This window comes from Meles meles, chromosome 21 (genome assembly GCF_922984935.1).
Source record: "Meles meles chromosome 21, mMelMel3.1 paternal haplotype, whole genome shotgun sequence".
Taxonomy (NCBI): Eukaryota; Metazoa; Chordata; class Mammalia; order Carnivora; family Mustelidae; genus Meles; species Meles meles.
In genome coordinates, this window is record NC_060086.1 from 41,857,630 (window position 1) to 41,885,096 (window position 27,467).

At 58.4% G+C, this 27,467-nt stretch overlaps 3 protein-coding genes across 6 annotated transcripts; 1 reads left to right on the forward strand and 2 right to left on the reverse strand.

Moving 5' to 3' along the window:
• The first annotated feature begins 318 nt into the window (after positions 1–318).
• Positions 319–4,934, forward strand: ZSCAN10 (zinc finger and SCAN domain containing 10). Of its 2 annotated transcripts, XM_045993818.1 has the most exons (5): positions 319–892; positions 1,108–1,375; positions 1,576–1,640; positions 1,817–1,874; positions 2,848–4,934. In XM_045993818.1, the coding sequence occupies exons 1-5, from the start codon at positions 497–499 to the stop codon at positions 4,413–4,415; spliced, it is 2,355 nt and encodes a 784-aa protein (XP_045849774.1). In that variant the 5' UTR covers positions 319–496; the 3' UTR covers positions 4,416–4,934. The 2 variants fall into 2 exon arrangements, with proteins under 2 accessions (XP_045849774.1, XP_045849775.1); XM_045993819.1 differs by lacking the exon at positions 1,108–1,375 and having other exon boundaries at positions 529–892.
• Positions 4,935–8,019: 3,085 nt separating this feature from the next.
• Positions 8,020–10,720, reverse strand: IL32 (interleukin 32). 2 transcript variants are annotated; one of them, XM_045992748.1, is made up of 6 exons: positions 10,582–10,720; positions 9,508–9,546; positions 9,297–9,356; positions 8,865–8,891; positions 8,628–8,687; positions 8,020–8,414 (listed from the first exon to the last, which is right to left on the reverse strand). In XM_045992748.1, the coding sequence occupies exons 1-6, from the start codon at positions 10,594–10,596 to the stop codon at positions 8,103–8,105; spliced, it is 513 nt and encodes a 170-aa protein (XP_045848704.1). In that variant the 5' UTR covers positions 10,597–10,720; the 3' UTR covers positions 8,020–8,102. The 2 variants fall into 2 exon arrangements, with proteins under 2 accessions (XP_045848704.1, XP_045848705.1); XM_045992749.1 differs by lacking the exon at positions 9,297–9,356.
• MMP25 (matrix metallopeptidase 25) lies at positions 10,605–24,575 on the reverse strand. 2 transcript variants are annotated; one of them, XR_006816623.1, is made up of 12 exons: positions 23,492–24,575; positions 22,967–23,099; positions 21,385–21,529; positions 21,020–21,312; positions 16,175–16,351; positions 16,003–16,087; positions 15,753–15,835; positions 15,430–15,582; positions 15,083–15,340; positions 12,934–14,935; positions 12,306–12,389; positions 10,605–10,624 (listed from the first exon to the last, which is right to left on the reverse strand). XR_006816623.1 is itself a non-coding variant. In XM_045992745.1 (10 exons), the coding sequence occupies exons 1-10, from the start codon at positions 23,582–23,584 to the stop codon at positions 14,664–14,666; spliced, it is 1,692 nt and encodes a 563-aa protein (XP_045848701.1). In that variant the 5' UTR covers positions 23,585–24,575; the 3' UTR covers positions 12,306–14,663. The 2 variants fall into 2 exon arrangements, 1 of the variants encoding a protein (XP_045848701.1); XM_045992745.1 differs by lacking the exon at positions 10,605–10,624 and having other exon boundaries at positions 12,306–14,935.
• Positions 24,576–27,467: the final 2,892 nt, after the last annotated feature.

Sequence of the window (27,467 nt, forward strand, 5' to 3'; positions counted from 1 at the left end):
GAGAGGCAGGGAATGTCCTCTCTCGGGAGTGCCAATTTGGATCTTTGGGGTGAAGCAATGTGAAGTTCTAAATGCTCCCCCAGCAGGGTGGAAGGGGACAGCTATTGCTTTTCTCTGCCTTCTACTGTTTCGGTCTGGCTGTCCTGCTCTTTGAGCCCTGACCCATGACCAACGAGAGAAGTGATTCCCCTGGAGGCCACATCTTTAGGCATTTCTTTTTTTTTTCTTTCTTTAAAAAATTTTTTCTTTAATTTATTTATTTAGTTGACAGAGAGAGAACACAAGCAGGGGAAGAGGGAGAGGGAGAAGCAGGGAGCCCGATGCGGGACTCGATCCCAGAACCCAGGGATTGTGACCTGAGCCAAAGGCAGACGCTCAACGGCTGAGGCCCCCAGGAACCCCTCTTTAGGCATTTCTCAACACCACAGGTGTGGGAGCAGAGAAGGAGAGACCCGAGAGTGGGAGCAGCTGCGGCGAGCCGCCCCCAAGCTGAAGGATGCTGGAGGAGCCCACGCCGGCTGCCCGAGAGCCAGAGCAGCTCGGAGCTGTCAAGCTGGAGGAAGAGGAGGCCGCCGGTCAGGAGGGCCCCCGGCATGCAGAGGCCAGGCCCCGGCCTGAGGTGGCTCACCAACTCTTCAGATGCTTCCAGTATCAGGAGGACATGGGGCCGCGGGCGGCCCTGAGCCGGCTCCGGGAGCTCTGCTGCCGCTGGCTGCGGCCCGAGCTGCGCACCAAGGAGCAGATCCTGGAGCTGCTGGTGCTGGAGCAGTTCCTGGGCGTGCTGCCCCCCCACCTCCTGGCTCGGCTGCAGGGCCAGCCGCTCAGGGACGGCGAGGAGGTGGTGCTGCTGCTGGAGGGCGTCCACAGGGAGTCCAACACCGTGGGGCCCCTGGTAAGAGGGTGGTGGCCAGCTGGGCGGGACAGCAGGTACAGAGACGGGGACCTCAGTGCCCCATGAAGAGGTCACTCCATTTCCCTCCCTGCGGTAATTCCCTTTTAACCTAACTCCACCGACTCTCACCTTTCCTTGGTCACGTTTCTGTTGGGAGTCAGGACAGGGACTATCCCCCTGTCCTGTCTGTCCCCTAACAGATGTGTTTTGAACAGGATTTTAGTTTTAATACTGGCAAGAATTGTCCCCGGGCAGACATCACTTTGGAGGAACAGGGGGGCTCTTCCCAGGTCTCTAGTCACAGCCCCAAAAAGGAAGTGTCCTCAGAAGGACCCCCAGCCCTGGAGGCAGCAAAGGAACCTCTGCCATCCCAGCCAGGACCTTCCAAGCCGGCTGAGCTGGAGACCTGGAGACATCCCCCAAATACAAAGCAGTCGCTGAGCCCAGGTCCCAAGAGGACATTCCAGGTCCTACAAGAGACTGGTGAGGAGCTGGTACCCCAGGACAGTAGGGGCTGGGAGGCACGGTATGTGAGGGCAGGGTGAGAAGTACGCAGCCCCCCTCTTTGATGGGGATGGGCGGGAACCGATGTCTCTCTTGGGGACCTGGCAACAGGTGCACTCCCTGTAGCTACGTGAAGGGTAGGTCTGGCTTCTAACAGCTCTTCCCCCCCATGCTGTCAGTCCCCCAGGGCCCTGTGCTATGGCTGGAGGAAAACTCCCGAGATCAGGAGCTGGCAGCCGTGCTGGTGAGCTAGACCAGTACCCTCGTTCCAGAATGTTCTGCCCTGGATGTCCTCGGCCTCTGCAGCTGGTGCAAATCTGTGCCCTCCTTCATTTAAACCTTAAAAGCTCATCGTCCCCCTCAGGTCGTAGGACCCCATTCCTCTCTCACCAAGGGTCTCTGCCCACCCTTTTGTTACAGGAGTCCCTGACGTTTGAAGATGTCCCAGCGAAGAAGATGTGGCCCACGCACCCTCTGGGTAAGAGGTCCTTCCCGCTTACAACCACTGAAGGCTCTTTCTTGTGTTCCAGGAGTGGTCCCTGAAGCTCAGCTCCTACCTCACTTTTGGCCTCTTGGGCTAAAAATGGGCTGCGTGCGGGGGGCGGGGGAGGACAGCTGGGTGGCTCACTTGTTTAAGCCTCCGCCTTCCACTCGGGTCGGGATCTCAGGGTCCTGGGATCAAGTCGCGCCTGAGCAGGGAGGCTGCGTCTCCCTCCTTCCTCCTTCCACTTGTGAGTGCACCTGAAATTAGGCAATCTCTCTCTCTCAAGTACATAAATAAAATCTTTAAAAAATGTAAAAACGGGCTATCTTGATGAGGATTCATTCATCTCTTCATTCAGCCATTTACTCATTTATTTCATTTATTTATTTTATTTATTTATTTATTTAAATTTATTTGACAGACAGAGGTCACAGGTAGGCAGAGAGGCAGGCAGAGACAGAGAGAGAGGGAAGCAGGCTCCCCGCCAAGCAGAGAGCCTGATGCAGGGCTTGATCCCAGGACCCTGGGATCATGACCTGAGCCAAAGGCAGAGGCTTTAACCCACTGAGCCACCCAGGCGCCCCCTCATTTATTTTAAAGGCTCATTGTGTTTGATCTAACCATGAACCCCTTAACTTTGAGCTTCCAAAATGGGTAGTCATCGGGGTGCCTGGCTGGCTCAGTGGGGTAAGGTTTCAACTCTTGATCTCGGCTCAGGTCTTGATCTCAAGCTGGTGAGTTCGAGCCCCAGTTTGGGTTCCACACTGGGCCTGGAGCCTACTTAATTTTTTTTTTTTTTTTTTTTAAGTAAAGCGGTTACTATGGTAAATTCTGTGTTGTCTCAGACACTCACCACTCACCAGTTTTGCAGGAACCCCGGGTTTCTTTCTGCTTTGAGGCACTGAGGTTCCAGGCCATTCCTGGGGGCCTCTAGGAATACGCCTGCTGTTTTCTGCTTCTTTCCCAGGACTTGAAAACAGAACCCCAGAGGAGGAGTTCAAAGAGGAGCCCAAAGGGGTGGCCTGGCCGGCTGCCGTCTCAGCGGAGTCTGCGGCAGAGGCTCCTGCGGTGGCAGGAGAGCCCGACCCTCAGCGGCTGGGGCCGGGCCCTGAAGCGAGTGGCTCCGGAGAAGCAGGGTCCCCTCCGGGCAGGAGTGACATTCTGGAGGTCAAAGTGGTCGGGGACGCGGCCAGGTCGGAGCCGGGGATGGAATTCATCTGCACGGACTGCGGGGTGAGCTTCCGCGAGCTCGCCCGCCTGGAGGCGCACCAGGGGCGCTCCCACCCGGGCACCCGCTGCTTCCCGTGCCCATGCTGCGGGAAGAGCTTCGGCCGCAGTTCCATCCTCAAGCTGCACATGCGCACGCACACGGACGAGCGGCCCCACGCCTGCCACCTGTGCGGCCACCGCTTCCGCCAGAGCTCCCATCTGAACAAGCACCTTCAGACTCACTCCTCCGAGCCCGCCTTTCTGTGCGCCGAGTGCGGCCAGGGCTTCCAGCGCCGCGCCAGCCTCATGCAGCACCTGCTGGCGCACGCCCAGGACCAGAAGGCGCCCTGCGTCCCTGAGACCAAGAGCGAGGCGCGCGAGCTGGCCGTGGTCCTGTGCTCTCACTGCGGCCAAACCTTCCAGCGCCGCTCCAGTCTCAAGCGACACCTGCGGATCCACGCCAAGGACAAGGGCCACCAGTGCTCTGAGTGCTCGGGCAGCCTGCGCCCGGGCCCGGAGCGCAGGCCGTATGTGTGCAGCGACTGCGGCAAGGCGTTCCGGCGCAGCGAGCACCTGGGGGCCCACCGGCGCGTGCACACGGGGGAGCGGCCCTTCTCTTGCCAGGTGTGCGGCCGCAGCTTCAGCCAGAGCTCCCAGCTGGTCTGCCACCAGCGCGTGCACACGGGCGAGAAGCCCTACAGCTGCCCGCACTGCGGCAAGCGCTTCGTGCGGCGGGCGGGTCTCGCCCGCCACCTCCTGACCCACGGCGGCCCGAGGCCCCACCACTGCACGCAGTGCGGCAAGACCTTCAGCCAGACCCAGGACCTCGCCCGCCACCGGCGCAGCCACACGGGCGAGAAGCCCTGCCGCTGCAGCGAGTGCGGCGAGGGCTTCAGCCAGAGCGCGCACCTGGCGCGCCACCAGCGCATCCACACCGGGGAGAAGCCCCACGCCTGCGACACCTGCGGCTACCGCTTCCGCAACAGCTCCAACCTGGCCCGCCACCGCCGCAGCCACACCGGCGAGCGGCCCTACGGCTGCCCGACCTGCGGCCGCAGCTTCCGGCGGAACGCGCACCTGCAGCGGCACCTGGCCACCCACGCGGGCGCCGGGAACGAGGCGGCGGCAGCGGCCCGGCAGGCCGAGCCCCCCCAGGAGTGCCGGGAGTGCGGCAAGAGCTTCAGCCGCAGCTGTAACCTGCTGCGCCACATGCTGGTGCACACCGGGGCGCGGCCCTACTCGTGCGCGCAGTGCGGCCGCAGCTTCAGCCGCAACTCCCACCTGCTGCGCCACCTGAGAACCCACGCGCGCGAGACCCTGTACTAGCGGCCCTGCGCGCCTCTCCCCGGGGTCCTGGGCAACCACGGCCGGCGGAGGATGCCCGGGTCCCCCACTCCACGGGCCTCCCTCTGGCTCCGCCAATCCTGTGTGTTAGTGACCCCCCCCCTCGCCCCCCCCCCCCCAGGCATCTCTCCCTGGCCTCAGGCGTGTATTTCAAAGTTCCCAAAGGAAAACAGCCTTCTTGGAAACGACTCTTCATTTTTTTCGAGATCCATCCAAACACGGTCTGTCATCCTCACTGTGACAGGGATGCCTTTTCACCGTCCCTACCCCAACTCCTTCCACTGTACCCTACACTGGAGCAGGCCCGGAGACACACACACGCACACACACACACACATACACACACCCCGGAAAGGCCCAGAGTTGGGGCGGGGTGGCAGAGGGGCGCCAACCTCCCCAGTCGGCTGTGAGTAAGGCCGCGGAATGCCACCCTGGAATTTTTCCTTCTCGGGTGTCTGCCCCTAATCCGTGCTGTCCAGTACAGTATCCTGTAGCCACATGTGCTCGTTCGAATTAATTAAAATGGAGTAAACTTTAAAATCCTAGATTCTGTGTTATTTTTTCCCCCAAAAGATTTTATTTATTTGAGAGACAGAAAGAAAGAGAGAGGGGCACCTGGGTGGCTCAGTGGATTAAGCCGCTGCCTTCGGCTCAGGTCGTGATCTCAGGGTCCTGGGATCGAGCCCCCCGTCGGACTCTCTGCTCCGCGGGGAGCCTGCTTCCTCCTCTCTCTGCCTGTCTCTCTGCCTACTTGTGATCTCTCTCTCTGTCAAATAAATAAATAAAATCTTAAAAAAAAAAAAAGAAAAGAAAGAAAGAACACAAGCAGGGTGGTGAGGCAGAAAGGGAGAAGCAGACTCCATGGACGGGGAGCCTGATGTGGGACTCGATCCCAGGACTCTAGGATCATGGCCTGAGTGGAACAGAGACACTCAACTGAACCACCCAGGCATCCCTAAAATCCCAGATTCTGGATTCTTAGGGGAAACCTTGTTGGGGATGTAGGTAACTAGTTCTACTTGAAGATGCTAGCAGATGAGAAGAAACCTGCCTGAGGGCCAAGTGGGGCTGTGGGCTGGAGACCGCTAACAGGCCATAATTCTGTAAAGTCAAAGCTGGTTTGGCTGATTTCTCCACCTTCTACCTACCAGGCAATCTTGGCTTTTTGGCTGTTTTTTTCCAAACTAACAGACAGATTTAAAATCATGTGACTTCTGTTAAGACCACAGGAAAGAAAACAGCTCCCCTCCGCTGCAGAAAACAGCACACCCTGCTTCTGTCTGTGGCTTTTTTTTTTTTTTTTTTTTTACCCACACTCTTCTGACATGTAATTGCCGTTTCGCAGATGCCTGTGAATAGGAAGTGAACTCGTCCACAAGGGCTCACGGGACTTGGGGAAAATCTGTTCACAAATCTACTTTCCCATTTTGGGGAAATAGTCCTTGAGCACAAGTGAGTGGGATGCCCGAGCCTGGGGAAGATCTATGCTTTTGGGGGTTAGGAGGGGGGTTAGGCAGGGTACAGAGGGTCACCAGATGTCACAGAACAAATTAGATTCATGGAAGACTCCAGGGAAGAAAATTTCAAGAAGGAAATTTTCTTAGTCCACTGAGAGAATAAGGAGTTGGGAGAACCCACAGCATTTGGAGGCCTTATTACTTCTTGAGCACCTACTACGTACAAGGGAATGTGCTGAGCTATTGAGAACAAGGCCCAAAATAGAAGGGAGAGGCAACCACAGAAGGACCAGAAAAAGGACATCCCCTTCAGAGGGAACAGCCTGTGCAAAGGCCCTGAGCTGCTGAGCAGGCAGCTGAAGAATACTGTCCCTGAGGGAACCCTGTTGGAACCTGATAACACAGACAGGGACTTAGAAGCCAAGGTCAGAGTCTATTTATGATGGGAAGAGGAGAGGATTTTAAGAAGGGAGTTACTTCATTTTGCAATGAAATTCTTTTGACCTTGGTGCTAGATAGATTTGGCTTGAAAGGGGCAAGTCCAGGGAAACCAACTAGAAGAGCCTAAAAGTTGTCTAGGCTCTGGATGACAGTGACTTTGGTGGGGACCTGGGGTCATAGAAGCCCCTGATGGCTTCTGCGCAGTAGGAGGCTTTTCCCAAGGGAAATCAGTGCAGAAGGCCTGAGTAGGAAAAGTTTGACACAAGGTCACTTGAAAATGCAGGACAAGGATCTAAAACAACCTGAATGCTGATGGGAAGTGGGAAGAGGGGTCATGGCCGAGGGGAAGTAAATGCTGGGTCAGGCCCTGGACTGGGTGCCCCCTTGAAGCTGGGGACTCAGGCCTGAGATGGGCCTTCTAGCGTAAAAGGCCATCAGAGGGACCCCCGCAAACGAAAGAAGATGCGGGCCGCCATGGGCCTCCGCAGAAAGGAGCCCCCATGTTGGATTGCCTTCTGCTCAGGAAGGAAAGGCCGGGCCGAGAAGTTCCCCCGACTCCCTCCCCTGCTGAGCAAGCAGGGTCTCATGATCAGGCCATCAAGAAGCCACTAGTAGGGCACACTTTGACCATTACCTCCTCCCACGGGATGCACAGGCGGCCCACAGAGAGCCGATTTTTCTAAGAATCAAGAGTTTATGCCTATGATCCAAAAGGGTGTGAAGAAGGTGGCAGACAGGAGAGGGGACTGACTCACGGAATGCCTCCCATCCTGAGGCTTCCTGTCTCCAAGCTTCTCCCACCTCGGGCATCCTCAGACAGAGGGCCCTGCCTTGGTCCCCTGCTCCAGGCGCCCATTTCCCCCTTTCTTCCAGCTCTGCTCTCAGATGGGGGAGGGGGGTGGGGGGGTTGAGGGGGTGCGGGTGGTGCTGGAGTGTTTGCAGCCAGACACTCCCAGTGCAAAATCTGTGCGCTGCTGCCAGAAGCAGGAAGTCCGTGGGGGTGGGGGGGGGGGAGCGTGGGGGAAGGGAAGAGGGTGCCTGGGTGGCTTTGTCACTTGAGCCTCACTTTCCGCTCAGCTCAGGAGCCCCGCATTGCCCTGGGTTCCAAGCTCAGCTCAGCCAGAGTCTGCGTGACAATCAGCCTCCCTCTGTCCCTCCCCCATACTCTCTCTCTCAAATCAATAAATAAATCTTAAAAAAAAAAAAAGAAAGAAAGAAATGATGAGCTGAGCTGAGCCCTTCCAGCCCCGGCCTTCTCCTCCCCGAGTTGCTGCCCCAGGCCTGAGATGCGACTCCTGCCCCACCCTAAGCCACTTCTCAGCCTGACCCAGGCAGGGGTCCACCCTCCCTCCCCTTCCCTCTCACCCTGTGCCCCAACCCCAAGGCCTCTGATCTTGGAAGGAAGACAGAGGAGCTTCTGTGGCCCAGCGCAAGGATGAGGACGAGGGTCGGAGAAACTCGAGGGCTGCAAGCTTGACTTCCTCAGTCCCCACCAGGCGTCAGGCAAGGCATCTGCCTTCCAGTCTGCACAGCAAATCCATGACCCCCATGTCCCATGTCCCATGTTGTGACCCCCGTGTCCCATGTACAGATTAGAGAGTGGTCAGGTGGACCCCAGCCCGGGTCCATGTGACACGTGCCCCACCCCCACCCCTGGGGCCCCTACTCCCAAGGCCACAGGCACTCGGTTGGGTTCCACAAACTTTTATTAAAACGCGGGAGCCAGAGCAAGGGTCAGACCCGGAGACCAAAACTGGCCAGGGGGTTCTGGCTAGGTCTGGATGCCAAATTCCAGGGCCTGCACGCTGGAGGAGCAGAAATCCTTGAACACGCTCCAGACGGCCTCCACCGCGCGGCAGAGGGCCTGCAGGCCGGCAGCCATGGCGCGAAGCCAAGCCAGCAGGGCCCGCCACTTCTGCAGCAGGCAGCCCAGCAGCCTCTGAAACAACCTCAGGACCCTGCCCGAGAAGGACTCCCTGGGATCCCGGCTCTTGAAATCCTGGCCTTCACGGGAAATGACAGACGACTTCCCGAGCCTGGACCGCAATTCCTGCTGCACCTCGGGAAGTAACGGAGAGGAGTCCTGCAGGGACGGGGTTGGGGGGCCCTTCAGGTCCTGGCCCGCGCTGAGGCCTCCCCAACTTTACGAAGCCCACGGACGGAAGCTGCCCACTTCCTGCCGATAGCCCCCCACGTCCGCTCAGCGGGGCTGTCCTTACCTGAGAGCACCAAGGTTCAGACAGACAGAACCGGTGGGGATGGGAAGCAAGGAGGCCCCGATGGGCGCCTCACGCACCTGACTGTCGTTCTGGTAGTTCAGGTCCACGGTGTTGAGCAAGGCCTCGTCGACGCCGTCCTGGGGAGACCGGGGTGCGGAGGCTACGGACCTGCTCCTGCTGGCTGCAGTCCCCCGTCACCTCCCTGGCTCCAGGGGAGCCGTGAGCCCAGACCTGGGGCCCAGACCCCCTGACGTGGCCGTGCATGGCCCCGCCCTGGGGAACCAGCGTCAGGGAGGGCCGGTGCCCAGACTCACCTCCAGCTCCCACAGCGCTAACTCCTCCTGGTGGGGAAAAATCACGTGTTCAAAATCCTCCCAGCCCCTCCCTCGCTCAGTCTTATCCCAAGCCCCTCGGCTATAAGCTTGCCAGGCTCGCCAAGGCTCCCATAGCTGGGTCCTCCCCAGGGGCCTGGGGACCAGGTGTCTGGTTCCCCAGTGCCGTCATCCATACGCCCAATGACTTGGATGCCTTCCTAAGCCTCCGGGGGCCTCCGCGTTCCTCACCTGTGTACACACCTGCCACACAGGTGTGAACTGAGAGATGAGCGTATTGCAGGGGTCTGTCCAGTGGAAGGAATGAGCAAACCTGTGGAGCACCTTTCTCTTCCCCGTCGCCACCATCATCGTGAAATCACCCACCCAAGCCAGACTGCAGAGAGCAGGGGAGTGGGGGACACAGTGACCCACCTCGTCCTCTCCTTCTGGCTCACTCTGATGATGATTACAGTAAACGTCCACCAACCGGTGCTGTGAGCAGTGGAGAGGCAGAGGTGGGAAAGACATGCATGATCCTCCCCCTCGCCGCCCCTGGGGTCGGGACATTCCTAGTTCCATGCAGCAGAACCCAGATACCCCCACACCCCACTCCCCCAACCATGCATGGAGAAGCGGTTCTTACCAGCTCAAGTCGTAATGCCTCATTCGGGTCTTTGCCTGACTGTGGAGGTAACGGTGATGTTCAGGCTCCTGTGACCTTGCCCCCCCCCACTTGCTGTATTCCTGTGCGCACCCGCACACGTGTGCGCACGAAGGAACATTGCTCGCAGGGTGCGGGGTCGTCTGTGTAACCGAAGCCCTGAGCTCTCCATCCCGGCTGACAGTTGGCCAAGGGAAGGACTGGCAGCAGCCTGTGCACTCCGAGGTGGTGACAGAAAGGCTGGGGCACCTGCAGACCCGTCTCCCCTGCCCAGACTCTTGGCTTGACCCACAGAAGTGCGATGCACCCGAGTCTCCTTCACGAGTCTACCTTAGGGCCAGATCTGGTTTCCAGGGCATACAGGGTCTACTGGGATGGGAGCTTCCTCTGGCCCCCTCCAGCTGCCGCACACACATGTGGGGTCTAGCTCCTAGAGTAACTCCTTTGTCCCACAACACACACTGTTCCTCAGGACCCCTGACACACGCAAAGACACAGACGCAGAGCTGCCCCCCTGTAATTTACCCCCAGACAGGACATCTGGCCACACAACCAGGACCTGCTCTGTAAAGTGAGTAACTCAGGGATGCCCGGGGGGCTCAGTGGGTTAAGCGTCTGCCTTCAGCTCAGGTCCTGATCCCCAGATCCTGGGATCAGCAGGGAGCCTGCTTCTCTCTGCCTCTACCGGCCACTTCCCCTGCTTGTATGCTCTTTCTCTCTCTGTGACAAATAAATAAAATCTTAAAAAAATAATACAGTGAGTGACTCAGAGCAAAAGAAGACTGTGAGGCCATTTGTCAACAAATTATTCAGAATTTCAGGAAAGGGATGGCAGAGCACTTGACCCAGCAAGCTCAGGGTCATTGTGAGACTGAGTGGCTCAGACCCCCTGCTTCCCCAGGGGGCTCCCCCACTGGCCCAGGAGAATGGGACAGAGCCAGGTGCATGTGGAGGGATCCAGAGGTCGGGCGGCCAGTGCAGGTGGGAGGAGGGGGACCCGCAGCACGGATATGGTATCCAGGCCTCCCCCCCCGCCCCCCACTCGTTCTCACTCACCTTGGAGAAGCCCATGGCTATTCAGGTCTCCAGGGGCTGTGACCTAGTGAGAGAGGAACAAGTGTATGCAGGAGTCTTCAGAGAAGCAGCCTCCCCACCACCCATGGAAAGTCTCTTCGGCTGCAGCTCCCTCCCGAGCCATCACCTTCTCACAGATTCTCCCAGCTGAGGTTTCTGAGGTTTCTGCTTCTGAGAAAGAGCCACTCTTTTAAGAGGAAGGAGGGAGGAGGGCGGAGGGAGGAAACTGGCAGGATGTGGGGCTGTGTGTGTCTGTTCACACAGAGACAGAAGCGAATGACAGGCAGGGAGACCCAAGGGCCTGAGAGGGGGGTGGGTGGACACAGCTCTAGCCTAGGCCCCTCCACACCCCGAGCTCGGGCAGGAATCTCAGAGCCTGGAAACAGGCCCCTTCCCCAACCTCCTCAGCCTGGGATGAGGGAGGGGCAGCGGGAAAGTCCAGACTTGGAAAAGCACACAGAGATGTTCTCTGAGCGCTGGAAAATGAAGTCATCCAGCTGGGGGGGTCAAGGTCCTGAGGAATGCTGGCCAGGTCACATGGAGTGGAGTGGATCCCAGCACCAAAGTCCAGAGAAGGTTCCAAGAACCTTCCGGGAACTGGCCCCCGGGGTAGCAGGACCTGCCGGACCCCCGGGGCGCGCCCACCAGGCAGGCACCCAAACGGACTGGCCCACGGGCCCCTGCAGGGATAGCAGGAGCTGATGCCCTGCTGCCAGGGGACAGGATGAAGCCCTCAGCAGAGGCTGAGCGTGGCTTGCTGCCGGCCTAGGCCCGGATGACCAGGCTGTCCTGAGCTCTCCTGGGGCCGAGGGATGTCACGGTCCCGCAGCCCTCAGGCACCTGAGTGTGGCGGGGCAGAGGGGGGACCTCCCAGGCGCCAGGCAGTCCTCCTGCGGCTCACCCCAGCTCCCTGCCCCCCTGCTCTGGGGCCAAAGCCCCTCCCAGTTCAGCGCAGCCTCTGTCTTTCCCCTGTATGGGCGCCTGGAGCTCACACAAAACAGCACTCAAGCCAGGGTTGCTTAAACTGCAGAAATGTATCATTTCGCACTTCTGCAGGCCCCGCCAGGACTGGATCACAAAAACCACCGTCTGCAGCCATTTTGTGTTTCGTTGCGGACTGTGACATTTTCTTTATGCTTTTAGTCAGAAAGAATTCACATACAATTCACCCGTCCAAATGTAGGCTTTTCATCACCTCAAGGAGAAATCCCATACCCCTTAGCCAGAACCCCCAGATCCCCAAACCCCACCCCCACCAGTCCTAGGAAACCCCTCATTTACTCTCTGTCTCCAGATTTCCCCTGTTCTGGACAGTTCATATAAATGGAGTCACATGGAAACGGTCACACTACACGACCTTTGTGTCTGGCTCCCTGCACTTAGCATGGTCTTTTCAATCCATGTTGGTGGCGCCACGTATGAGAACTTCATTCCTGGGACGCTTGAGGGGCTCAGTCAGTTAAGCTTCTGCCTTCTGCTCCAGTCATGATCCCGGGATCATGGGATCCAGTCCTGAATGGGGCTCCCTGATTAGCGGGAAGCCTGCTTCTCCCTCTCCCTCAGCTGCGCTCATGCTCTCTCAAATAAAATCTTACAAAAAAGGAAAGAACATCACTCCTTTTTACAGCTGAATAATATTCCGTCGCACAAGTCTGCCACCTTACGTAGCCGTTCCCCTGCGGATGGGACATTCGAGCTGTTTCTACCTTTTGGCCATTATGAATCCTGACTCCGTGAGCACATGTGTGCAGGTTTCTGTAGACAGGTTTTTCCTTCTCTTGGGTAGACACCTAGGAGAGGAACGGCTGAGTCATGGTAACTGTTTCAAAGTCACTGCACCATTTTGTATCCCAGCAGCAGCAGTAGAGAGTTCCAGTCCCTCCCGCATTTACGACGATGTTGTTTTGAGTTCAGCCACCGCCGGGGTGTGAAATAGCCCCCAGTGTGGTCTGCAGTTGCTTTCCCCTTAGGACGAGTGACCTAGAGCAGTTCTCAGGTGCTGCTGACCACTGGGCCATCTTCCTTGAAGGAGGGTCTATTCTGATCCTCTGCCCCTTTTTAAACGGGGTTGTTACCCTTCTTGTAATGACATTGTAAGAGTATGTTATATATTTCGGATACAAGTCTCTTTTCACTTATGTCCTTTGCAAATGCGGTCTCCCATTTTTGGGTGATCTTTTCACTTCTTAGGGTGTCCTTTGAAGCACAGATGGGACCACGCCATTAAAAAATAAATAAAACTAAAAATTTGACGTGGCATTTTCCTGAAGTATACTTAATATATTTTTAAAAGCTAGAAAAGTTTCTACGGAGCAATGATAGCACAGATTTCACCTTGGATGCTGGTCCTCTGAGCTCCCCTGGCCAATTTTGGGTTCTCCTCTCTGCTTTCTTCTCCTACTCATTCTCTCTCCATCTGCCACCCCACTGCCCACCAACTCTGAACACCACCTTCGTCTACAAAACAGAGTGAGATTCAGGTCTATCAAGCTCTTGTGGCCAAACTCATGCCAGGTCCATCTGTGCTCAGAAGCAATGAAGGGCTTTCATTTTCTTCGCCCTCCTGTATGGGGCTTGTAAGATTTTTGAAATACAAGTTTCCTTCTCCACCTATTTTGAAAGGATCCTGACAGAAGCCCGGATTTCTGGATTTCCGGCAGTTTAGGATTCCCAGGTCATGGACTGGTTGAAGACCTCTGGTTGTTGCCCTCCTACTGGTCAGCTTGTTGCAGCCCACGCCTCCCCCCCCCCACTGACTGACAGGCAGGCAACCTCCCTGCATTCTGGGACTTCCGCCCTCAGCCCCCACCCAGGCAGCCCTGAGGGCTGGAGCGAAACCAAAGAAGGGTGCCTAAGTGCCCCCACCCAAAGACCAGGGCCATCAATCAGACTCTACCGGAAATGTCAAGAGCCTGGCCCCTAGGAGGAGAACATGGCAGAGACACAGGAAAACCACAGGACGGGGTTCCCAGCTGCTGTTCCAGCTTCCTTGCCCACCCCCAAGCTTACTCAAATGCAGACTTTTGCCCTCGCCCCCATTCAGGGTGAGGGTGTGAGGTCTGCAAGTTTGTTGTTGTTCGTTTCATTTGTTTTTTGAGGTCTGTGTTTTTGGGCTGTTGGGGTTTTTTTTTTTGAGGTCTGCGTTTTTAAGTTCCCTAGGTGATTCTGATGTAGAATATTCCAGAAGTATAGTTCCAGAGGCACTGATTTAGATCCTGAACTCTGCGGGGAGTCGTGGCAGGGGCGAATGAGGTGGCCCACCCACTTATCACCCAGAGGTGCTGAGGAAGCAGTGCCCAGGACTGAGGGGAGCTAAGTTCACAGGGCACAGAGCTGAGGAGAATCCCAGAGTTCTTCCTGAGGGAAGCGGCACTCGGATGTGGAGGCACCCAGGGGATTTGTAGGGCTATAGGAGGGCGTTCTGTTGAGCAGGGACGGTACTGGGTACAGAGTGGTGACCAGAAAGCAGGGGCATGGGGCTTAGGTTGTGGAGGGTCGCCTGGGTGGCCACTGATGTCACCCAAGACACACCCACGTGTGCTCAGGGGGAGTTTCAGGGCTGGGTCTGGGGTCTCCAACCCTGTGGCACGGACCGATGTCTTGGAAGCGGGACAGAGTGGGACATTCCTGGGAAACTCCGAGTGGGTGGAGACAGAGGCAGGGGTTCAGTTTGCCAGTCAGGCCGTTCCTCCAAAGCCGGAACAGCCCAGAGCTGCTCCTGAGAGCCGCTGTGGCCCTGGAGCGGGGTGGAGGGGGTGGGTTAAGGCTTCCCACCAAGGTGGCTGCGCTCTAAGAAACACCAGCTATTCCGGGAAAAGGAGCGTCCGGTGGGAGGAGCGCGCACCGGTACCCCCGCAACTGCGCGGGTCGGGGCAGGGGAGGCGACGCCGTGCACCTGACCTGCCCAGGCCAAGCGCCAGCTCTTTCTCCCCCGACTCCACCCACACGCTCCCAGCTGCGTCCCCGCAGAGTCCCGCCCCTGGGAAGAGAGGATGCACCTCCGCAGCGACTCAGGACCACCCCCCAAACACACACACAGACCCGCGGTGGGAGACCCGTCCCCCTTAAGGGGAGGCGACGCCCCCCACCAGCAGGGCCAGAAGAGACAGCAGGAAGGACAGCGACTGCCTCCCGGAGGCCTCATTGATTTCGCAAGAGCAATCGCAGGTTCCGGGTTCCAGGGTCGCTTTGGGGGGCCTGGGGACATGTGGACCGGTGCTGGGGGCCGGGCAGTCCAGCCACTTGGGGCCCATGGGCTGGGGGGAGTCAGGCTCGGCCTTGACGCTGCCCTTGGGAAAGCGCCAGTAGTGGGCGCCCTTGAAGAAGTAGGTGTCACCTGCGCGGGAGAGAGGAACACTTCGGGGGCCGGTCCAGGCTGCTTCTCCCGCGGCGCCGCGTCTCTCCCGAGGGCTCCCCGAAACCCCCAGGACGGCCCCTCTCCGCGTGCCCAGGGCCTCCAGCCCCTCCCAGCACCGTCTCCCACCTGCGTTGCTGACGCTGACATCGTCCGGGGCGTGAGGCGCCCCTTCCCAAAGACTCAGGTCGCGGGGGTAGCCGGGGTCTGCGCGCGCCGCCGCCTCGTCGTAGCGCCAGTAGCGCCCGCCCCGGATCAGGTAGGTCTTCCCGTTCAGCGGCCACGAGAACACGGCGTCCACCTCCTCTCCCGCCGGCAGCCCCAGCTCGGTGAGCGGCCGCGGGGCGCCCTCCAGCTGCCGGTCCTGGAACACCCAGAACTGGGGGCCTGCGGGGCGGGGTGGGACACGCAGGTGAGCAGGGGCGCCCCCGCCCCCACCCCGCGCGGGCCCCAGCCCCGTCCCGGCCCCCGCTCACCGCTGAACAGCAGGATGCGGCCGTCGGGATGCCGGGCGTAGGCGGCCTGGATGACCTGCACCTCCGCGGGCAGCCCCTCCCAGAAGCGGTGGAGCCGCGCCGGCCGGGGGGACACCAGCTGGCCCGAGGGCTGCAGGCGCCAGAACCAGGGGCCTGTGGAGGGAAAGGGGCGGGCGTGGGGGCATGAGACGGCGACAGATCTCCCTCCCGGCGCGTGGCTCGGGTACAGTGGCCTTGCTTTGTGGTTTTAGCCCTTAAAGTGCTGCATCCTGGGGGGAAACCCCAACTCTGTGGGGTCGGGAGATCCGGAGTGACTGACTCACCTTTGAAGAAGAAAATCTCACCGCGGATGTTAGCAATGGCGTCGAAGTTGCCGTCGCATCGGTCGGGGACGGGAAGAGAGGGGCTAGGGAGGAAAGGAGAGGTGAGCAGAGAGGGGCCGGGGCTCCTGGTCTCTTGGCTTAACTGTTAGGACAGTCCTATGGGGTAGGGACGCTCACCACGCCCATCTCACCAAGGACCACCCTGAGGTTAGGGACTTCGCCCCCGGTCGTGCTGCTGAAGGGGACTCACCTGTCCGGGGGCAGGGCAGGGGGCGGGGGCGCAGGGGCCAGGGGTTTCCTTGTGGGCTTATCGTAGGGGGTTTCGGGCATGTTCCCTGTGGGGAGAGAGTCAGCAAGGCCTGAGTTTCCTGCCCTGCTGCAGTGGAGGCCGCGGGCAGAGCACCCCTCTCCCGCCCCCATACCGTAGAGCTGCTGCAGGCCTTCGCGGTCGTCCTGGGACAGGCGGTACTTGTGGGGTTCGCCAACCGGCCCCTGGTAGAAGGGCCTCATAATCGAGTTGGGTGCCGAGGAGTGGCCCAGGCCCAGGGCGTGGCCAAACTCATGGACAGCCACAGCGAACAGGTCAGTCCCCTCGCCATCTGGGGAAGGAGGGAACTGGGACTAGACCTGTGCCCCTCCCCCACACCAGGAAGGGAGGCAGCCTGGAAGCCCCTGGAGTGGGGCAGAGGGGAGCAGCCAGGAGACCCTCCAGAGATGGCCGTCCCCGGACCCTTCCGTGAGCCATTTTGTCCTTCTTGTCTGTGTTCACTTATTTGGTAGACTTTTTTAGTAGCCTTACTTGGCAGTTCTGGAAACTTGGGTACCAGGCTGAAGAGACCCACAGAAGAGGTTAGGGAAGGGGCAGGAGGAGACAGTCTGGGCAGAGGAAGCCGGCCCCCAGGCAGGGAAGCCTGTCTATAAGGAACACTCTGGGGTAAACAGGAAACACAGGGATGCATTTCTCTCTCTCCCTCTCTCTCTCAGAAGCCCCAGTCCCTGGAGTTTCCCTCCTCTCAGCTTGTCTGTGGTCAGAACTCCCCACCCATGGTCTCCTCAGCCTCTGTTCCCAAGACCTTCACCCCGCTCCCACCCCCACGGCCCTCCCCCTCCTCCCAGGTGCACCCCTCCAGGCCCCCACCCCTCAGTCCTCTGTCGCCCTCCCCCATTTCCCCCTTCCCACAGCCTCCACCCTTCCCCTGCCTCCCCAGGGTCCTGGCTGCCTTCCTGCCTCTGCAGTCCATCCACCTCCTCGGGCAGGCACTCTCAGACCACAGCCTGCTGGCCCTAGCGGCCAGCCTCGTACCCAGCCTCTCTGACCACAGCTTCTTCCCTGAGGACCAGCCTGGGCGCCAGGATGAGCCTCTTCATGCTCCCAGTTGCTGGCCAAATCCCAGCTCCTTATCGATCCGCGGGCCAGCTCCTGCTCCCGCCGCTGAGAGGCCAAGCGACCAGGACAGCAAGATGGCAAGCGAGGCAAGCGGCCGCCCGAGGAGGCGCGATGTCCTCAGATGCTGATCTACTGCATGCGATCTCTAACTCGGGCCGGCGCTGCTGAAAGTGGGCTTATTGGAAGGGACCTGGTGATCCGAAAAGCAAATTTCTCTCAACCCCTAGGGGCTGCTGGATGAGAGTGTAAGAAAGAAATGAGTGAGCGAGTCTTAAGAAGAGTAGTGAGTACTTGCCCACATTTTCCTCTCATAAAACCTCTTCTTCCTGCCCTCATTTGATGGGTGGGAAACTGAGGCACAGGGAGGTCAAGTCCAATGACGGTATAGCCAAGTCCTCTGCCTACATCGTCCTGCCTTTCAGCAGTGACTTCAGATGGTCTGGGTCAAACTGCACAGGTACTGGATAATTTTGTTGGCTGTGGGTTTTCTTATTGCCCGGGAGCCTTTTTCTGAGAAACGGGAGGAAGTCTGGTGTCCACATCAAGTAGATGTCTTTCTTCCCTCACCTCACCCCTCCTAACCCTGCTTTGCCTCTCCTTTGGCCACACCCTGCTTTGCAGCTGGGGGAAGACACACACCTGCAGCCCCACCCATGAGATCCCGGTGGCCTTTCTTGGGGTTCCTCAGCACCTCCGCTCAGCTCTGCTCTAGACCTCAACGAACAGCTCCTTTGTGCTCTCCGCTAGCCTGAACGCCAGGCACACGGCCCCTCAGGCTGCACCCCAGCTCTCGCCCCAACTCTTAGGTGACAAATGCTGACAAATGTATTTCCTATTTCATCAGGACAGGCCATCCGATGTAATCTGTAACTTCCTGTGTGCCTGGGCAGACAGCTCCCCCTCCCCCACGCTCACCTCCTGTCCTGCCCTGTCCTATGCAAGGACCTCGCTTCACTTACCTCCAAAAGGACAAGAACAATGCCCCACCCATCCCTCCATCCATCCCTGCATCCAAGTGTCTATCCATCCATCCATCTTTCCGCATGCATCCATCCATCCACCTGTCCATCCATCTATCCACTTGTCCATCCATCCAGCAGTCTATCCATCCATCCATCCACCTATCCACTTGTCCATCCATCCATCCATTCATCCATCCATCCATCCATCCATCCATCCATCCATCCACTTGTCCATCCATCCAGCAGTCTATCCATCCATCCATCCACCTATCCACTTGTCTACCCATCCATCCATCCATTGATCCATCCATCCACTTGTCCATCCATCCATCAATCTATCCATCCATCCATCCACCTGTCCATCCATCCATCCACCTGTCCATCATCCATCCACTTGTCCATCCATCCATCCACTTGTCCATCCATCCATCAATCTATCCATCCATCCATCCACCTGTCCATCCATCCATCCACCTGTCCATCATCCATCCACTTGTCCATCCATCCATCCATCAATCTATCTATCCATCCATCCATCCATCCACCCATCCACTTGTCCATCCATCCATCCATCCATCCATCCATCCATCCATCCATCCACCTGTCCATCCATCCATCTATCCACCTGTCCATCCATCATCCATCAATCTATCCATGCATGAATGTATTCATCCATTCCCCATCTCTTTCTTTCTGTTGGCTCACCCAACATCACAAAGGGCTCAAGTCTCCCTCGTCCTAAGCCACCCCAGTACCTATCTGCCCGCCTCCACCCCCCTGCCCTTCCCTAGCAAGTTCTGTGGTCAGTGGTCTAAACTCAGTCTTTACTTCCTCAGCCCTTCTCACGCCTCACTTCATGCTGGTCAGGACTCCTCCCCCACCCGCCAAGTCTGTAGGCACCAAGGTCACTTTGTCCTTAGATGATCAAATCCAGGCCCATGTAACATACCGGCCTGGTTGCTGCCCTGCCTACTGCTGCCTGAGTCCCTCCTCACTCTCATTCCTGGTCACCTGTGGACCTGTTCTTTCTCCATTTCCCTTGGTTCCTCCTCTCCTTCTCTCCTCCCCCTCCCTGTGGGGCTCTCCACAGCTCTGTGCTTGACCTTCACGTCCTACACTCCCCTCCCGAAACCTTACCAACCTCTGAATGCCACTGGGCCAGCTCATAGCAGCCGACCACTGAGCCCTGATCGGAGTTCGCTTCTAGCTGGTGTGATTAAATGCTGCGTTACACAACCTCACTTCTGTGGATGCTAAGGGCACCTCGTCCAAGTCAGAGCCTGTGTGTCCCTCTCCCAGATGCCCCCTCCCCCGAAAACGGCTCTCCCTCCTGGCCAGCCTCCTGCTGCGGCTCACAGCCAGTGACTTGCGGAGTGACTAGAAGACCTGGACCCCTGGCCTCCAGGCAGGACCAGCTATATGGGTCGGGCTCCTCGCAGCTGAGACCGCATCCTGACTTAGCTGCTTTCCCCAGCCCGCTTTTATTTCCCTTTCCCCCAAGAACATACCCTGAGAAACTGCTTGCATAAGAACTTTCATCTTGAGCTGTGCTAACGGAGAACCTGACCCAGGTCTGAGAAGTCCCCGTTCTAGAGCGAGACACTTGACCATGAAAGCATCGCCCACATGAATGGCCCACAAGGGCAGCCAACACGCAGCCAACCTGAACTCCCCTCCACCTTCCGAGAGCCTGTTCTCCCTCCTCCAGGAGCCCCTGAACCATCACCCCTTCCTCCCACCCCCTCTGCCCCCAGGGTTCAGTTAGACCCCACTCTTTGCCCATCCTGACTCAACTGTCCTCTGACTCCCATCACCATCTTTTCTGGACTCTGCAGCCAGTGGCCCTTCCAGAATGCCAGAACTTCCATGGTTCCGGTTCCCTTCCCCCATCCTCCCCATTCTGTCCCTGTGCTTCCAAGGCCTTCTGTGTTATGAGACACACCATCCATCCGTCCTCTACAGCCTGCCTCCCAACACCATATTTCAAACTTCCAGCCCCAGATGGCCCCCTGTGCCCCTCCCCCTGACAACCTGGACTCAGCTAGCTCACTGACTTGCTTTTTTCTCTGCGTCCTCCCCGTAGCCCCCCATACCCCGGGGGAACAGGACCTCATGTGCTAGTTGGCCCTCAGTATACATATGCAGGATGAACAAAGTCACTTGACCACTTATAGGAAGCCCTGTCAGTCAAAGGCTTTGGGTAGGCTTCTCTTCTGAGCACCGGAGGCTAGAGGACTTCCTCTGCTAGGATTCCCCCAAGTTGCGTCACCGTGTGTAGCAACTGCCGGTTATTGTTCTGACTCAGCTGAAGGACCTGTCTTCACCTCTTTAATTCTGCAGCTCAGAGCTGGGACTCCTGAGAGGCCTCGGTGATGGGTAATTTTCTGTCAACTTAGCCAGACTACGGTGCCCAGTGGTTTAGTCAAACACCAGTGTAGATGCTGTTGTGTAGGTTATTTCGTAGACGTGATTAACATCTACAATCAGTGGACTGTAAGTAAAGCAGATTGTGGGCCATGGTGGGTGGGCCTCGTCTAAGCAGTTGAAGGCCCTAAGCCTAAAACCTGAGGTTTCCCAGAGAGAGAGGAATTCTGCCTCCAGATTGCAACACAGAAATCACACCTGGGTTTCCAGCCACCTGGCTTGCTCTGCAGATATCAGACCGAGGACCGCAGCACCAACTCTCACTTGAATTCCCAGTCTTGCGTGCCTGTCCTACAGATTTTGGGTTTGCGGGCCTCCACAATGCCATGAGCCAATTCCTTGAAATAAATCACCGTGCATGCACACATGCAACCTACTGGTTCTGTTTCTCTGGAGAAGCCAAACCGCTACAGTCCCCATCAATACATGTGAATGAAACCGAATTCTTAAAGACAGACCTGGGGAGAGGATGTCTCAGAATAGGGAGATCATACCTTTTGAGCCGTAAGTCCAGGTCTCCTCATCATCAAAATGAGTGTCCCCAGAGATGGGATGCTCCCCGGGGAAGAAGGCGTGGGCGAGGGTACCTCCCTGCCCGTCGAAGGGATAACTGTCCTGGTGATATGCCCGGGCGAAGTCGATGAGGATGTCGGGCTCTGTCGGGTCCTGAGAAACCAGCTCCTGGAATCTGAGGCCTGACTCAATGCCCCAGGTGCTCAGGGCATGGTGCATGAGGGTCCGCACTGTCTCCTCGGTCAGTGCTGAGCTCTGGGGGAAGGAGCGAACCCTGGGGAGACAGAAGGCAGGGGTTCGGCACGGGCCCAGCAGGCAGGCGGGCGGGGTGTGCGCCGGGACCTACCTCCACGTCAGGGTTCGCTTCTCCCACTTGCTGTTGCTCAGAGCGTATCGCCGCCGGCGCCGCCGGCGCCTGACCAGCTCGGCCACCCCCAGCACATCGGGCAGGGAGCAGCGGGGCCTCTGCATGGTGGCCATCGTCACGCGGTCTGGGAGAGAGGATGTGGGGGGAAGGGGATCAGCAGTAGGACAACCTGCTCTACCCCACTGTCTACCTGGTAGCTACCAGCTAACTTTCTACGCGGACACACTGAGGCTTGGAGACGTTAAACAACTTGCCCCAGGAGGCCCCGCGGCTTGGATGTGAACATGGGCTCTCCAGGTCTGGTAGCCAGCTCAGGTCAAATTAGGACTCAGCTCTTCAGGGCGGTGTCACCCTCTGTACTGAGCACTGGATGGACTGGCTGCCTCATGTGGTGATCAGATCTGGATCTGGGGCTCCTGCTTCCCTGGGCCCCGGTGCCTGGACTCTGGAGAAAGGAGCCACGGGGCTGCATGCCGATTCCTCTCATTGAGGCCAGAGCCCCTTGGAATGTTGCTTGTCCATACCTCACACTCTAGGTCCCTAGTCTTCACCACATCCTAAAGTCCAAAGCCCCCAGGTTTTGGGGTCTCCAGTTTCCCAGATTAGATCTGCCTGGAATCCCCTTTCCTAGCTCAGCTCCCTTCCCAGCTGTCCCCCCATCTTCAAATGAAGGTCAAACCTCACGTCATTGGTTGAGGTGACAAAGAGTATCCAGTGGACAGGACAGAGAAAGGTCCTACCTCCCTTGTAGCTAGCCAGCATCCCCTAAGTTCTCTCTTCCCCATTTTATGCGACAGATGAGCCTCTCAGCACTGCCTCCAAAATATGTACCCTGGATTCAATTGCCTCCTTCCTGGTCTCCATTCCCACCCTCCAGGCTCCATCAGCAAGCAGAGGAAGCTTCAACTGTAAAGCCAATCCAATTGCCTCCCTCCTTCAAACCCTCCAGGGGTTTATCGTGCTTGTAATCAATCCCAAACACCTTTCAACCATCGCCCCCCCCACCCCCAATTCCCAGTCAGGTTCTTGCTTGACTTTTTAATCCTCTTCTCATCACAGGTACACCAGCTTGAGCCTACCACAGGGTCTTTGCACTTCCCCGGGACACTCCTCTCCCACATCTTCCCATGGCTGGCTCCTTCTACGTGCATCTTATGAGTTCTTTATGTCATGTGAGCTCCTCTCACCCCATCACACCTTCCAGAGTGATCTGCCCTGACTAGCATTTTATCTTCTTCAAAACATGCATAACTAACTGAAATTATCTCGCATATGTTTGTTCTCGAACTGTGTGTGTGAGTCCCATGAGAGCAGGGACCTCTTCTGCTTTGTTCATCACTGCACCAGCAGAGCCTGAAATGGCCTTACACGTAAGAGATTCTTAGTATATACTTATTGAAAAAGGAATGCCTGAGAATCTCATGGGTTTGGCCCCAAGACCAGCGTTTTGCAGATCCTGTGATTCAGGTGCACGCTGAGGTTTAGCCACTGCTGGCTAATGGTCAGGCTGGGTGCAGAGGCAGGGCTGGGGAGGGTTGGGGAGGGCTGGGGGTCTACCTACCCAGGACACCTGTCTCAGGTAGGCCGGCAAACCTCTGCATGACCTTAATAGCATCCCTCAGCTTTGCAGGGCTCTGCAGCTGGGCTTGGGCAGGGTGGGGTGGTGGCAGATAGCCATAGCGGGTCAGCCAGTCCTAGACCAAAGGAGGGAACAGGTGAAGTGGGATGAGTGGGAGAGACACCCCCTTCCTACCACCATTCTGGAAGCCCCCCCTCCTTGCCCCACATCCGGGCATCCAGAACACAGGAGGGCCCAGCTGTCCCCAGGTGACCGCCTGTTGTCTATCTCAAAGCCCAAGCTCTCCAGCCCTGGGTTGTGTCCAGACCCAACAGTCCTGTCCTCCACCTCCCTATCCCTACCCCTCAAAAGATCTTCAAATCCCAGCCCCCAAACAGATGGGTCCAAGAATCTGGGTCCCCAGACCCCATCCCCAGTCACTCTTTGGCGACTGAATCAGCCCCCAGCCTCGTCCGGACCCCACCCCCACCCCGCAGATCCCAGGAGCGCGAAGACCCCCGCACTTACCACTCCCAGGCTCACGTCCTGCGCGGAGGGCTCCGGGGCGCTCACCGGTGACGGCGGCAGCAGCGGGAGCAGCAGCGCCAGGAGCCGGAGCATGCCCGCGGGGCTCGAGGGGGTCTGCCCAGGGCCGCTCTGGGGACCTACGGGAGGGGGTCTGGGGCCGGGAGAGGCTCGGGGAACCCCGCGCGAGGTAGGAGGGGTGGGCCGGAGCTCCGGGGGCCGCGCTGCGCGCCGGGGATCCTGGGAGGCACGACGCGGGGTACCCGGAGACGTCCCGCGGGGGGCCGGGGGCGCCGGGGTGGCCGCAGGTCCCGGGAGGGTGGAGAAGGCGCGGGAGGGGGCGGAGGTGCAGGCTCCGGGTGCGGGGCGGCGGCCTCTGGGTCCCCGGCAGGCTCCACAGGACCCCGCACTGCGCGGGCGGCCCCTCCCTCCGGGCGGGGCAGGACGGCCGCAGCCGCTGAGCGGTGGCGACCCCGCGAGGCCAGCGGCCCAGCCTTCAGACGCCCAGCGAGCAGGCGGGAGCCGGCTTTCGAGACCGCGGGCGGCGCCGGTGAGGGGTGGCGAGGAACCCCCGCCGAGCGCCCCCGCCTCCCGTCCCCGGCTGCGCCCGCAAGTTTCTCTTCCCAGAACCCGGCTCCCCCGGGACTCTCCGCCGCGCCGCTCAGTTTCTGCTTTCTCCGCCGCGCGCAGCCCGGCGGGTGAGGGGCGGCTCCCGGGCGCCCCTCCCCACGCCGCCCCTGCCGGAGACCCCGAGGCCGGCCGCGGGAGGCTGGGACGCTTCCACTCTCCGCGGGGTCCAGGGCCGCCTCCCCGCCTGTTGCCGGTGGCGCCCCGGCGTGTCCGCTGCCGCTGCCAGGGCTCGGCGCCTTCACTCTCCGAGCCCCGTGGGCTGCGCGGGGGCTCTGTGTCCGCGGGCCGGGGTCCGGGCCTCCCGGAGACGGCGCCCCCTCCCGCTGGTGTTAGCCGTGCAAGAGCCGGTGCCCCGCGCGCAGAGGCTGGAGCTGCAGCCCAGGGCCGGACGCGCAGCGCGGAGAAGGGGGTGAACGGGAGCGGATCCGACAGAGACCTGGGGACCCGCAGAGCCGCGCCTCACCCCCGCCGGGGAAGCCCAGGGCTACAAGGCGGTGCCGCAGGAGACGGATGGGGAGGAATGGGGGGGGGGGCGGGGACTTCCCGGCGAGGGGCGAAGGGCGTGCGAGTCCCACCGCTCTGTCCCTGCAGCAGGGCAGCGATGGGCCCCCTGTGGCTTAGGTAAAATAAATAACGAGCAGGATGAGCGAGCTCCAGATACAAACTAAAACACAGAAATCCTGTATGCGTCCCCGCCAGCTGCGCTAACAAACCACCGCGGATCGGGCGCCGGAAACAACACGAGTTTATTTCTGGAGGCTGGACGGCCAAGACCCAGGTGCCGGCAAGGTCGGATCTTCCGGTCAGTTCAGTCCCTCCGCTGGGCCGGCAGGTGGCTGCCCCGGCCTCGCCCGCACCTGGTCTTCCTTCCGCGCCCGGCAGCCCTGACCCAACCTCCTCTCCCCATACCGGCACAGTCAGGCCACTCTCACCGCCTCGTTTTGCCTTCGTCGCCTCTGGAAAGGCCCTGCCTCTCAGAACAGTCACAGGCTGAGGTCCTAGGGTTGAGGACCTCGACACCGCAGTTGTGGGGTGTGGGGCGAGAACACAGCACAGTCCATGGTCAATCCCAAGTGTAACAAAAGACTGCACTTCCCCTTCCCAGCTTCTCCTTGACGCTCCAACTCCTACCCCACTCAGGAGGCTTCCGACACCAGCTGTGTGTTGTGTTTTCCCCAAAGCAAAACATTATTTGGAACAGGGGCTGAGTGATTCCTGTTCCTGTGGTGCTGGAGGATGGCACCCTCTAGCACCGAGATGTTACCACCTAGAAACCTTCCAAAGCCCAAACTTTGGAGACTTTTATGGAGGCTTATCACATAGGCATGCTCAACTAATAATTCCAACTCTGGTCCCTCTTCCCTCCCTGGGTGATGGGACATGGGGCTGAAATTTCCAGGCTTCCAGTCATGGGTTGGTCTTTTAGTCCCTGTCTAGGCGCTCTCCGGGAGTCACCTCCTTAGAACAAGACACTCCCATCTCCCAGGAAATTCCAAGGGATTTAGGAGCCCAGTGTAGGGAACTGGGGTCAAAGAGCAAATGTTAGACCAGAAGATGCTTCTAGTGCTCTTACCTTTTGGGAAATTACAGGAGATTTAAGACCTCTGTGCTAAGACCCATATATGTATTTTCTTCTATTTCTCTCTCTCTCTCTCTCCCTGTCTCACACACACACCCCTAGCCTCTGGCCACACGACCCCTTGCAGCAAAATGATAGCACGGCACATTACCAGTATCCCACCCAGTTCTTAGGAATCATTCCAGTCCATCGTCTGCTTGCATGAAAACATCTCTCAGGGCGAGCCCGGTCATTGGGGTTGAAATCCCCTCGTCGATCTGCTCAGGGGGCAGCAGCAGGAGCGGTCTCACCACATGCATGGTTTCGCTCGCTCTTATGGACATCCCGTATAATCGGGCTAACACGACAACGGCGTCTCTTGCTCTGAGCCTCTTTGGAGGGGCTCATGGGGTACTGGATTTCCCTTACGACATAACTCATTTAGTCATTACTTTGCATCCCCATCCATGCCCCCCACCCCGTTTTAGACAACCAATGCTTTAATCGCCTCTCCCAATTCTCTACCAAACCAGTCTCCGAGGAGGATATCTCTCTGCCCTCTGTGGGACATTATGGGCTGGCGGTGGTGGTCCTTGGTCTGAAGAAATGTTGGTCTCCGTTCTGGTTAGTTTCTGGCTCTCTGAGCACGTCCATCTACCTCTGGCTCAGCAAAGCCCGGTCCAGAGTTGGTGTCTCTTCCTGTGTGGGGACCCATCTGCCGCCTCCAGAATGACCCTGGGCATCCCCGTGACGATGTGTTAGCACGTTCTGTAGTTCTGTAGTCTCTGTCCCTTCGGCCGGCAGACGGAACAGTTCCTACTGCCATCTCCTACCCTAGAAGGCATGGGAGTGAGTGTCGATTCGGCCCCCCAGAGCCCCCCACATCCACGCATTCTGTGGACTCGGGTGGCCACGTTAGGTGAGCGCAGGGGGTATCTGTGGATTCCAGTCACCTTCCAAACCTGGAAGGGGGCTCTTCTGACGGGCTTCAACACGCCCCACTTTCTTTAACACACCCTGCAAATTCCCACAGTGATTTCCACGGGACCGAGCCTCATCTGGGCACCTCTGTAGTCGGCCGGGTTGCCACTGTCCTCCCGCCCGTGTGTCAGTAGAAACCAAAACATAAGGACTTTTTACCCATGCTCAAGTCTTCCTTCACAGCTGGAAAAACAGCCTGTAATTCAGCCCACCGGACTGACTTGTTCATACCTTCCTTGATCAGAGTGGCTGTCTTCCGAACAGGATGTTGTCCGTTCCCTTCGGAACGGCCATCCACAGAGAGCAAGCGGTTCCTTGTTGGTCAACGGAGAGCTGTTTGCCAGACACCATCCCAGGGACAACAGAATCCCGCTGCTCCTCCTGTAGTTCTGGACCCAGCCCTGGAAAGAGGCTCCGTGCTCAGAGCATTCCCCAGGCAGCACGGTCCCATGTAAACCATTTTCGTTTTCTCAGGGCATGCTGCTGGGCACTACCGTCCTGAGTGTGTCTCTCTAACAGTACCCAAGACAACACGGGTGTAACAGGTGCCAAGATCATTTTTTTAAGTTCTTTTTATTTATTATTTGACAGACAGAGATCACAAGTAGGCAGAGTGGCAGGCAGAGAGAGAGCGGGGGAAGCAGGCTCCCATCAAGCAGAAAGCCCCATGCGGGGCTCGATCCCAGGACCCTGGGACCATGACCTGAGCCGAAGGCAGAGGCTTTAACCCACTGAGCCACCCAGGCGCCCCTGGCCAAGATAATTTTAAGTCCTTCCTTGATCAGGGTAACTTCACTTTATGTCGGAAGC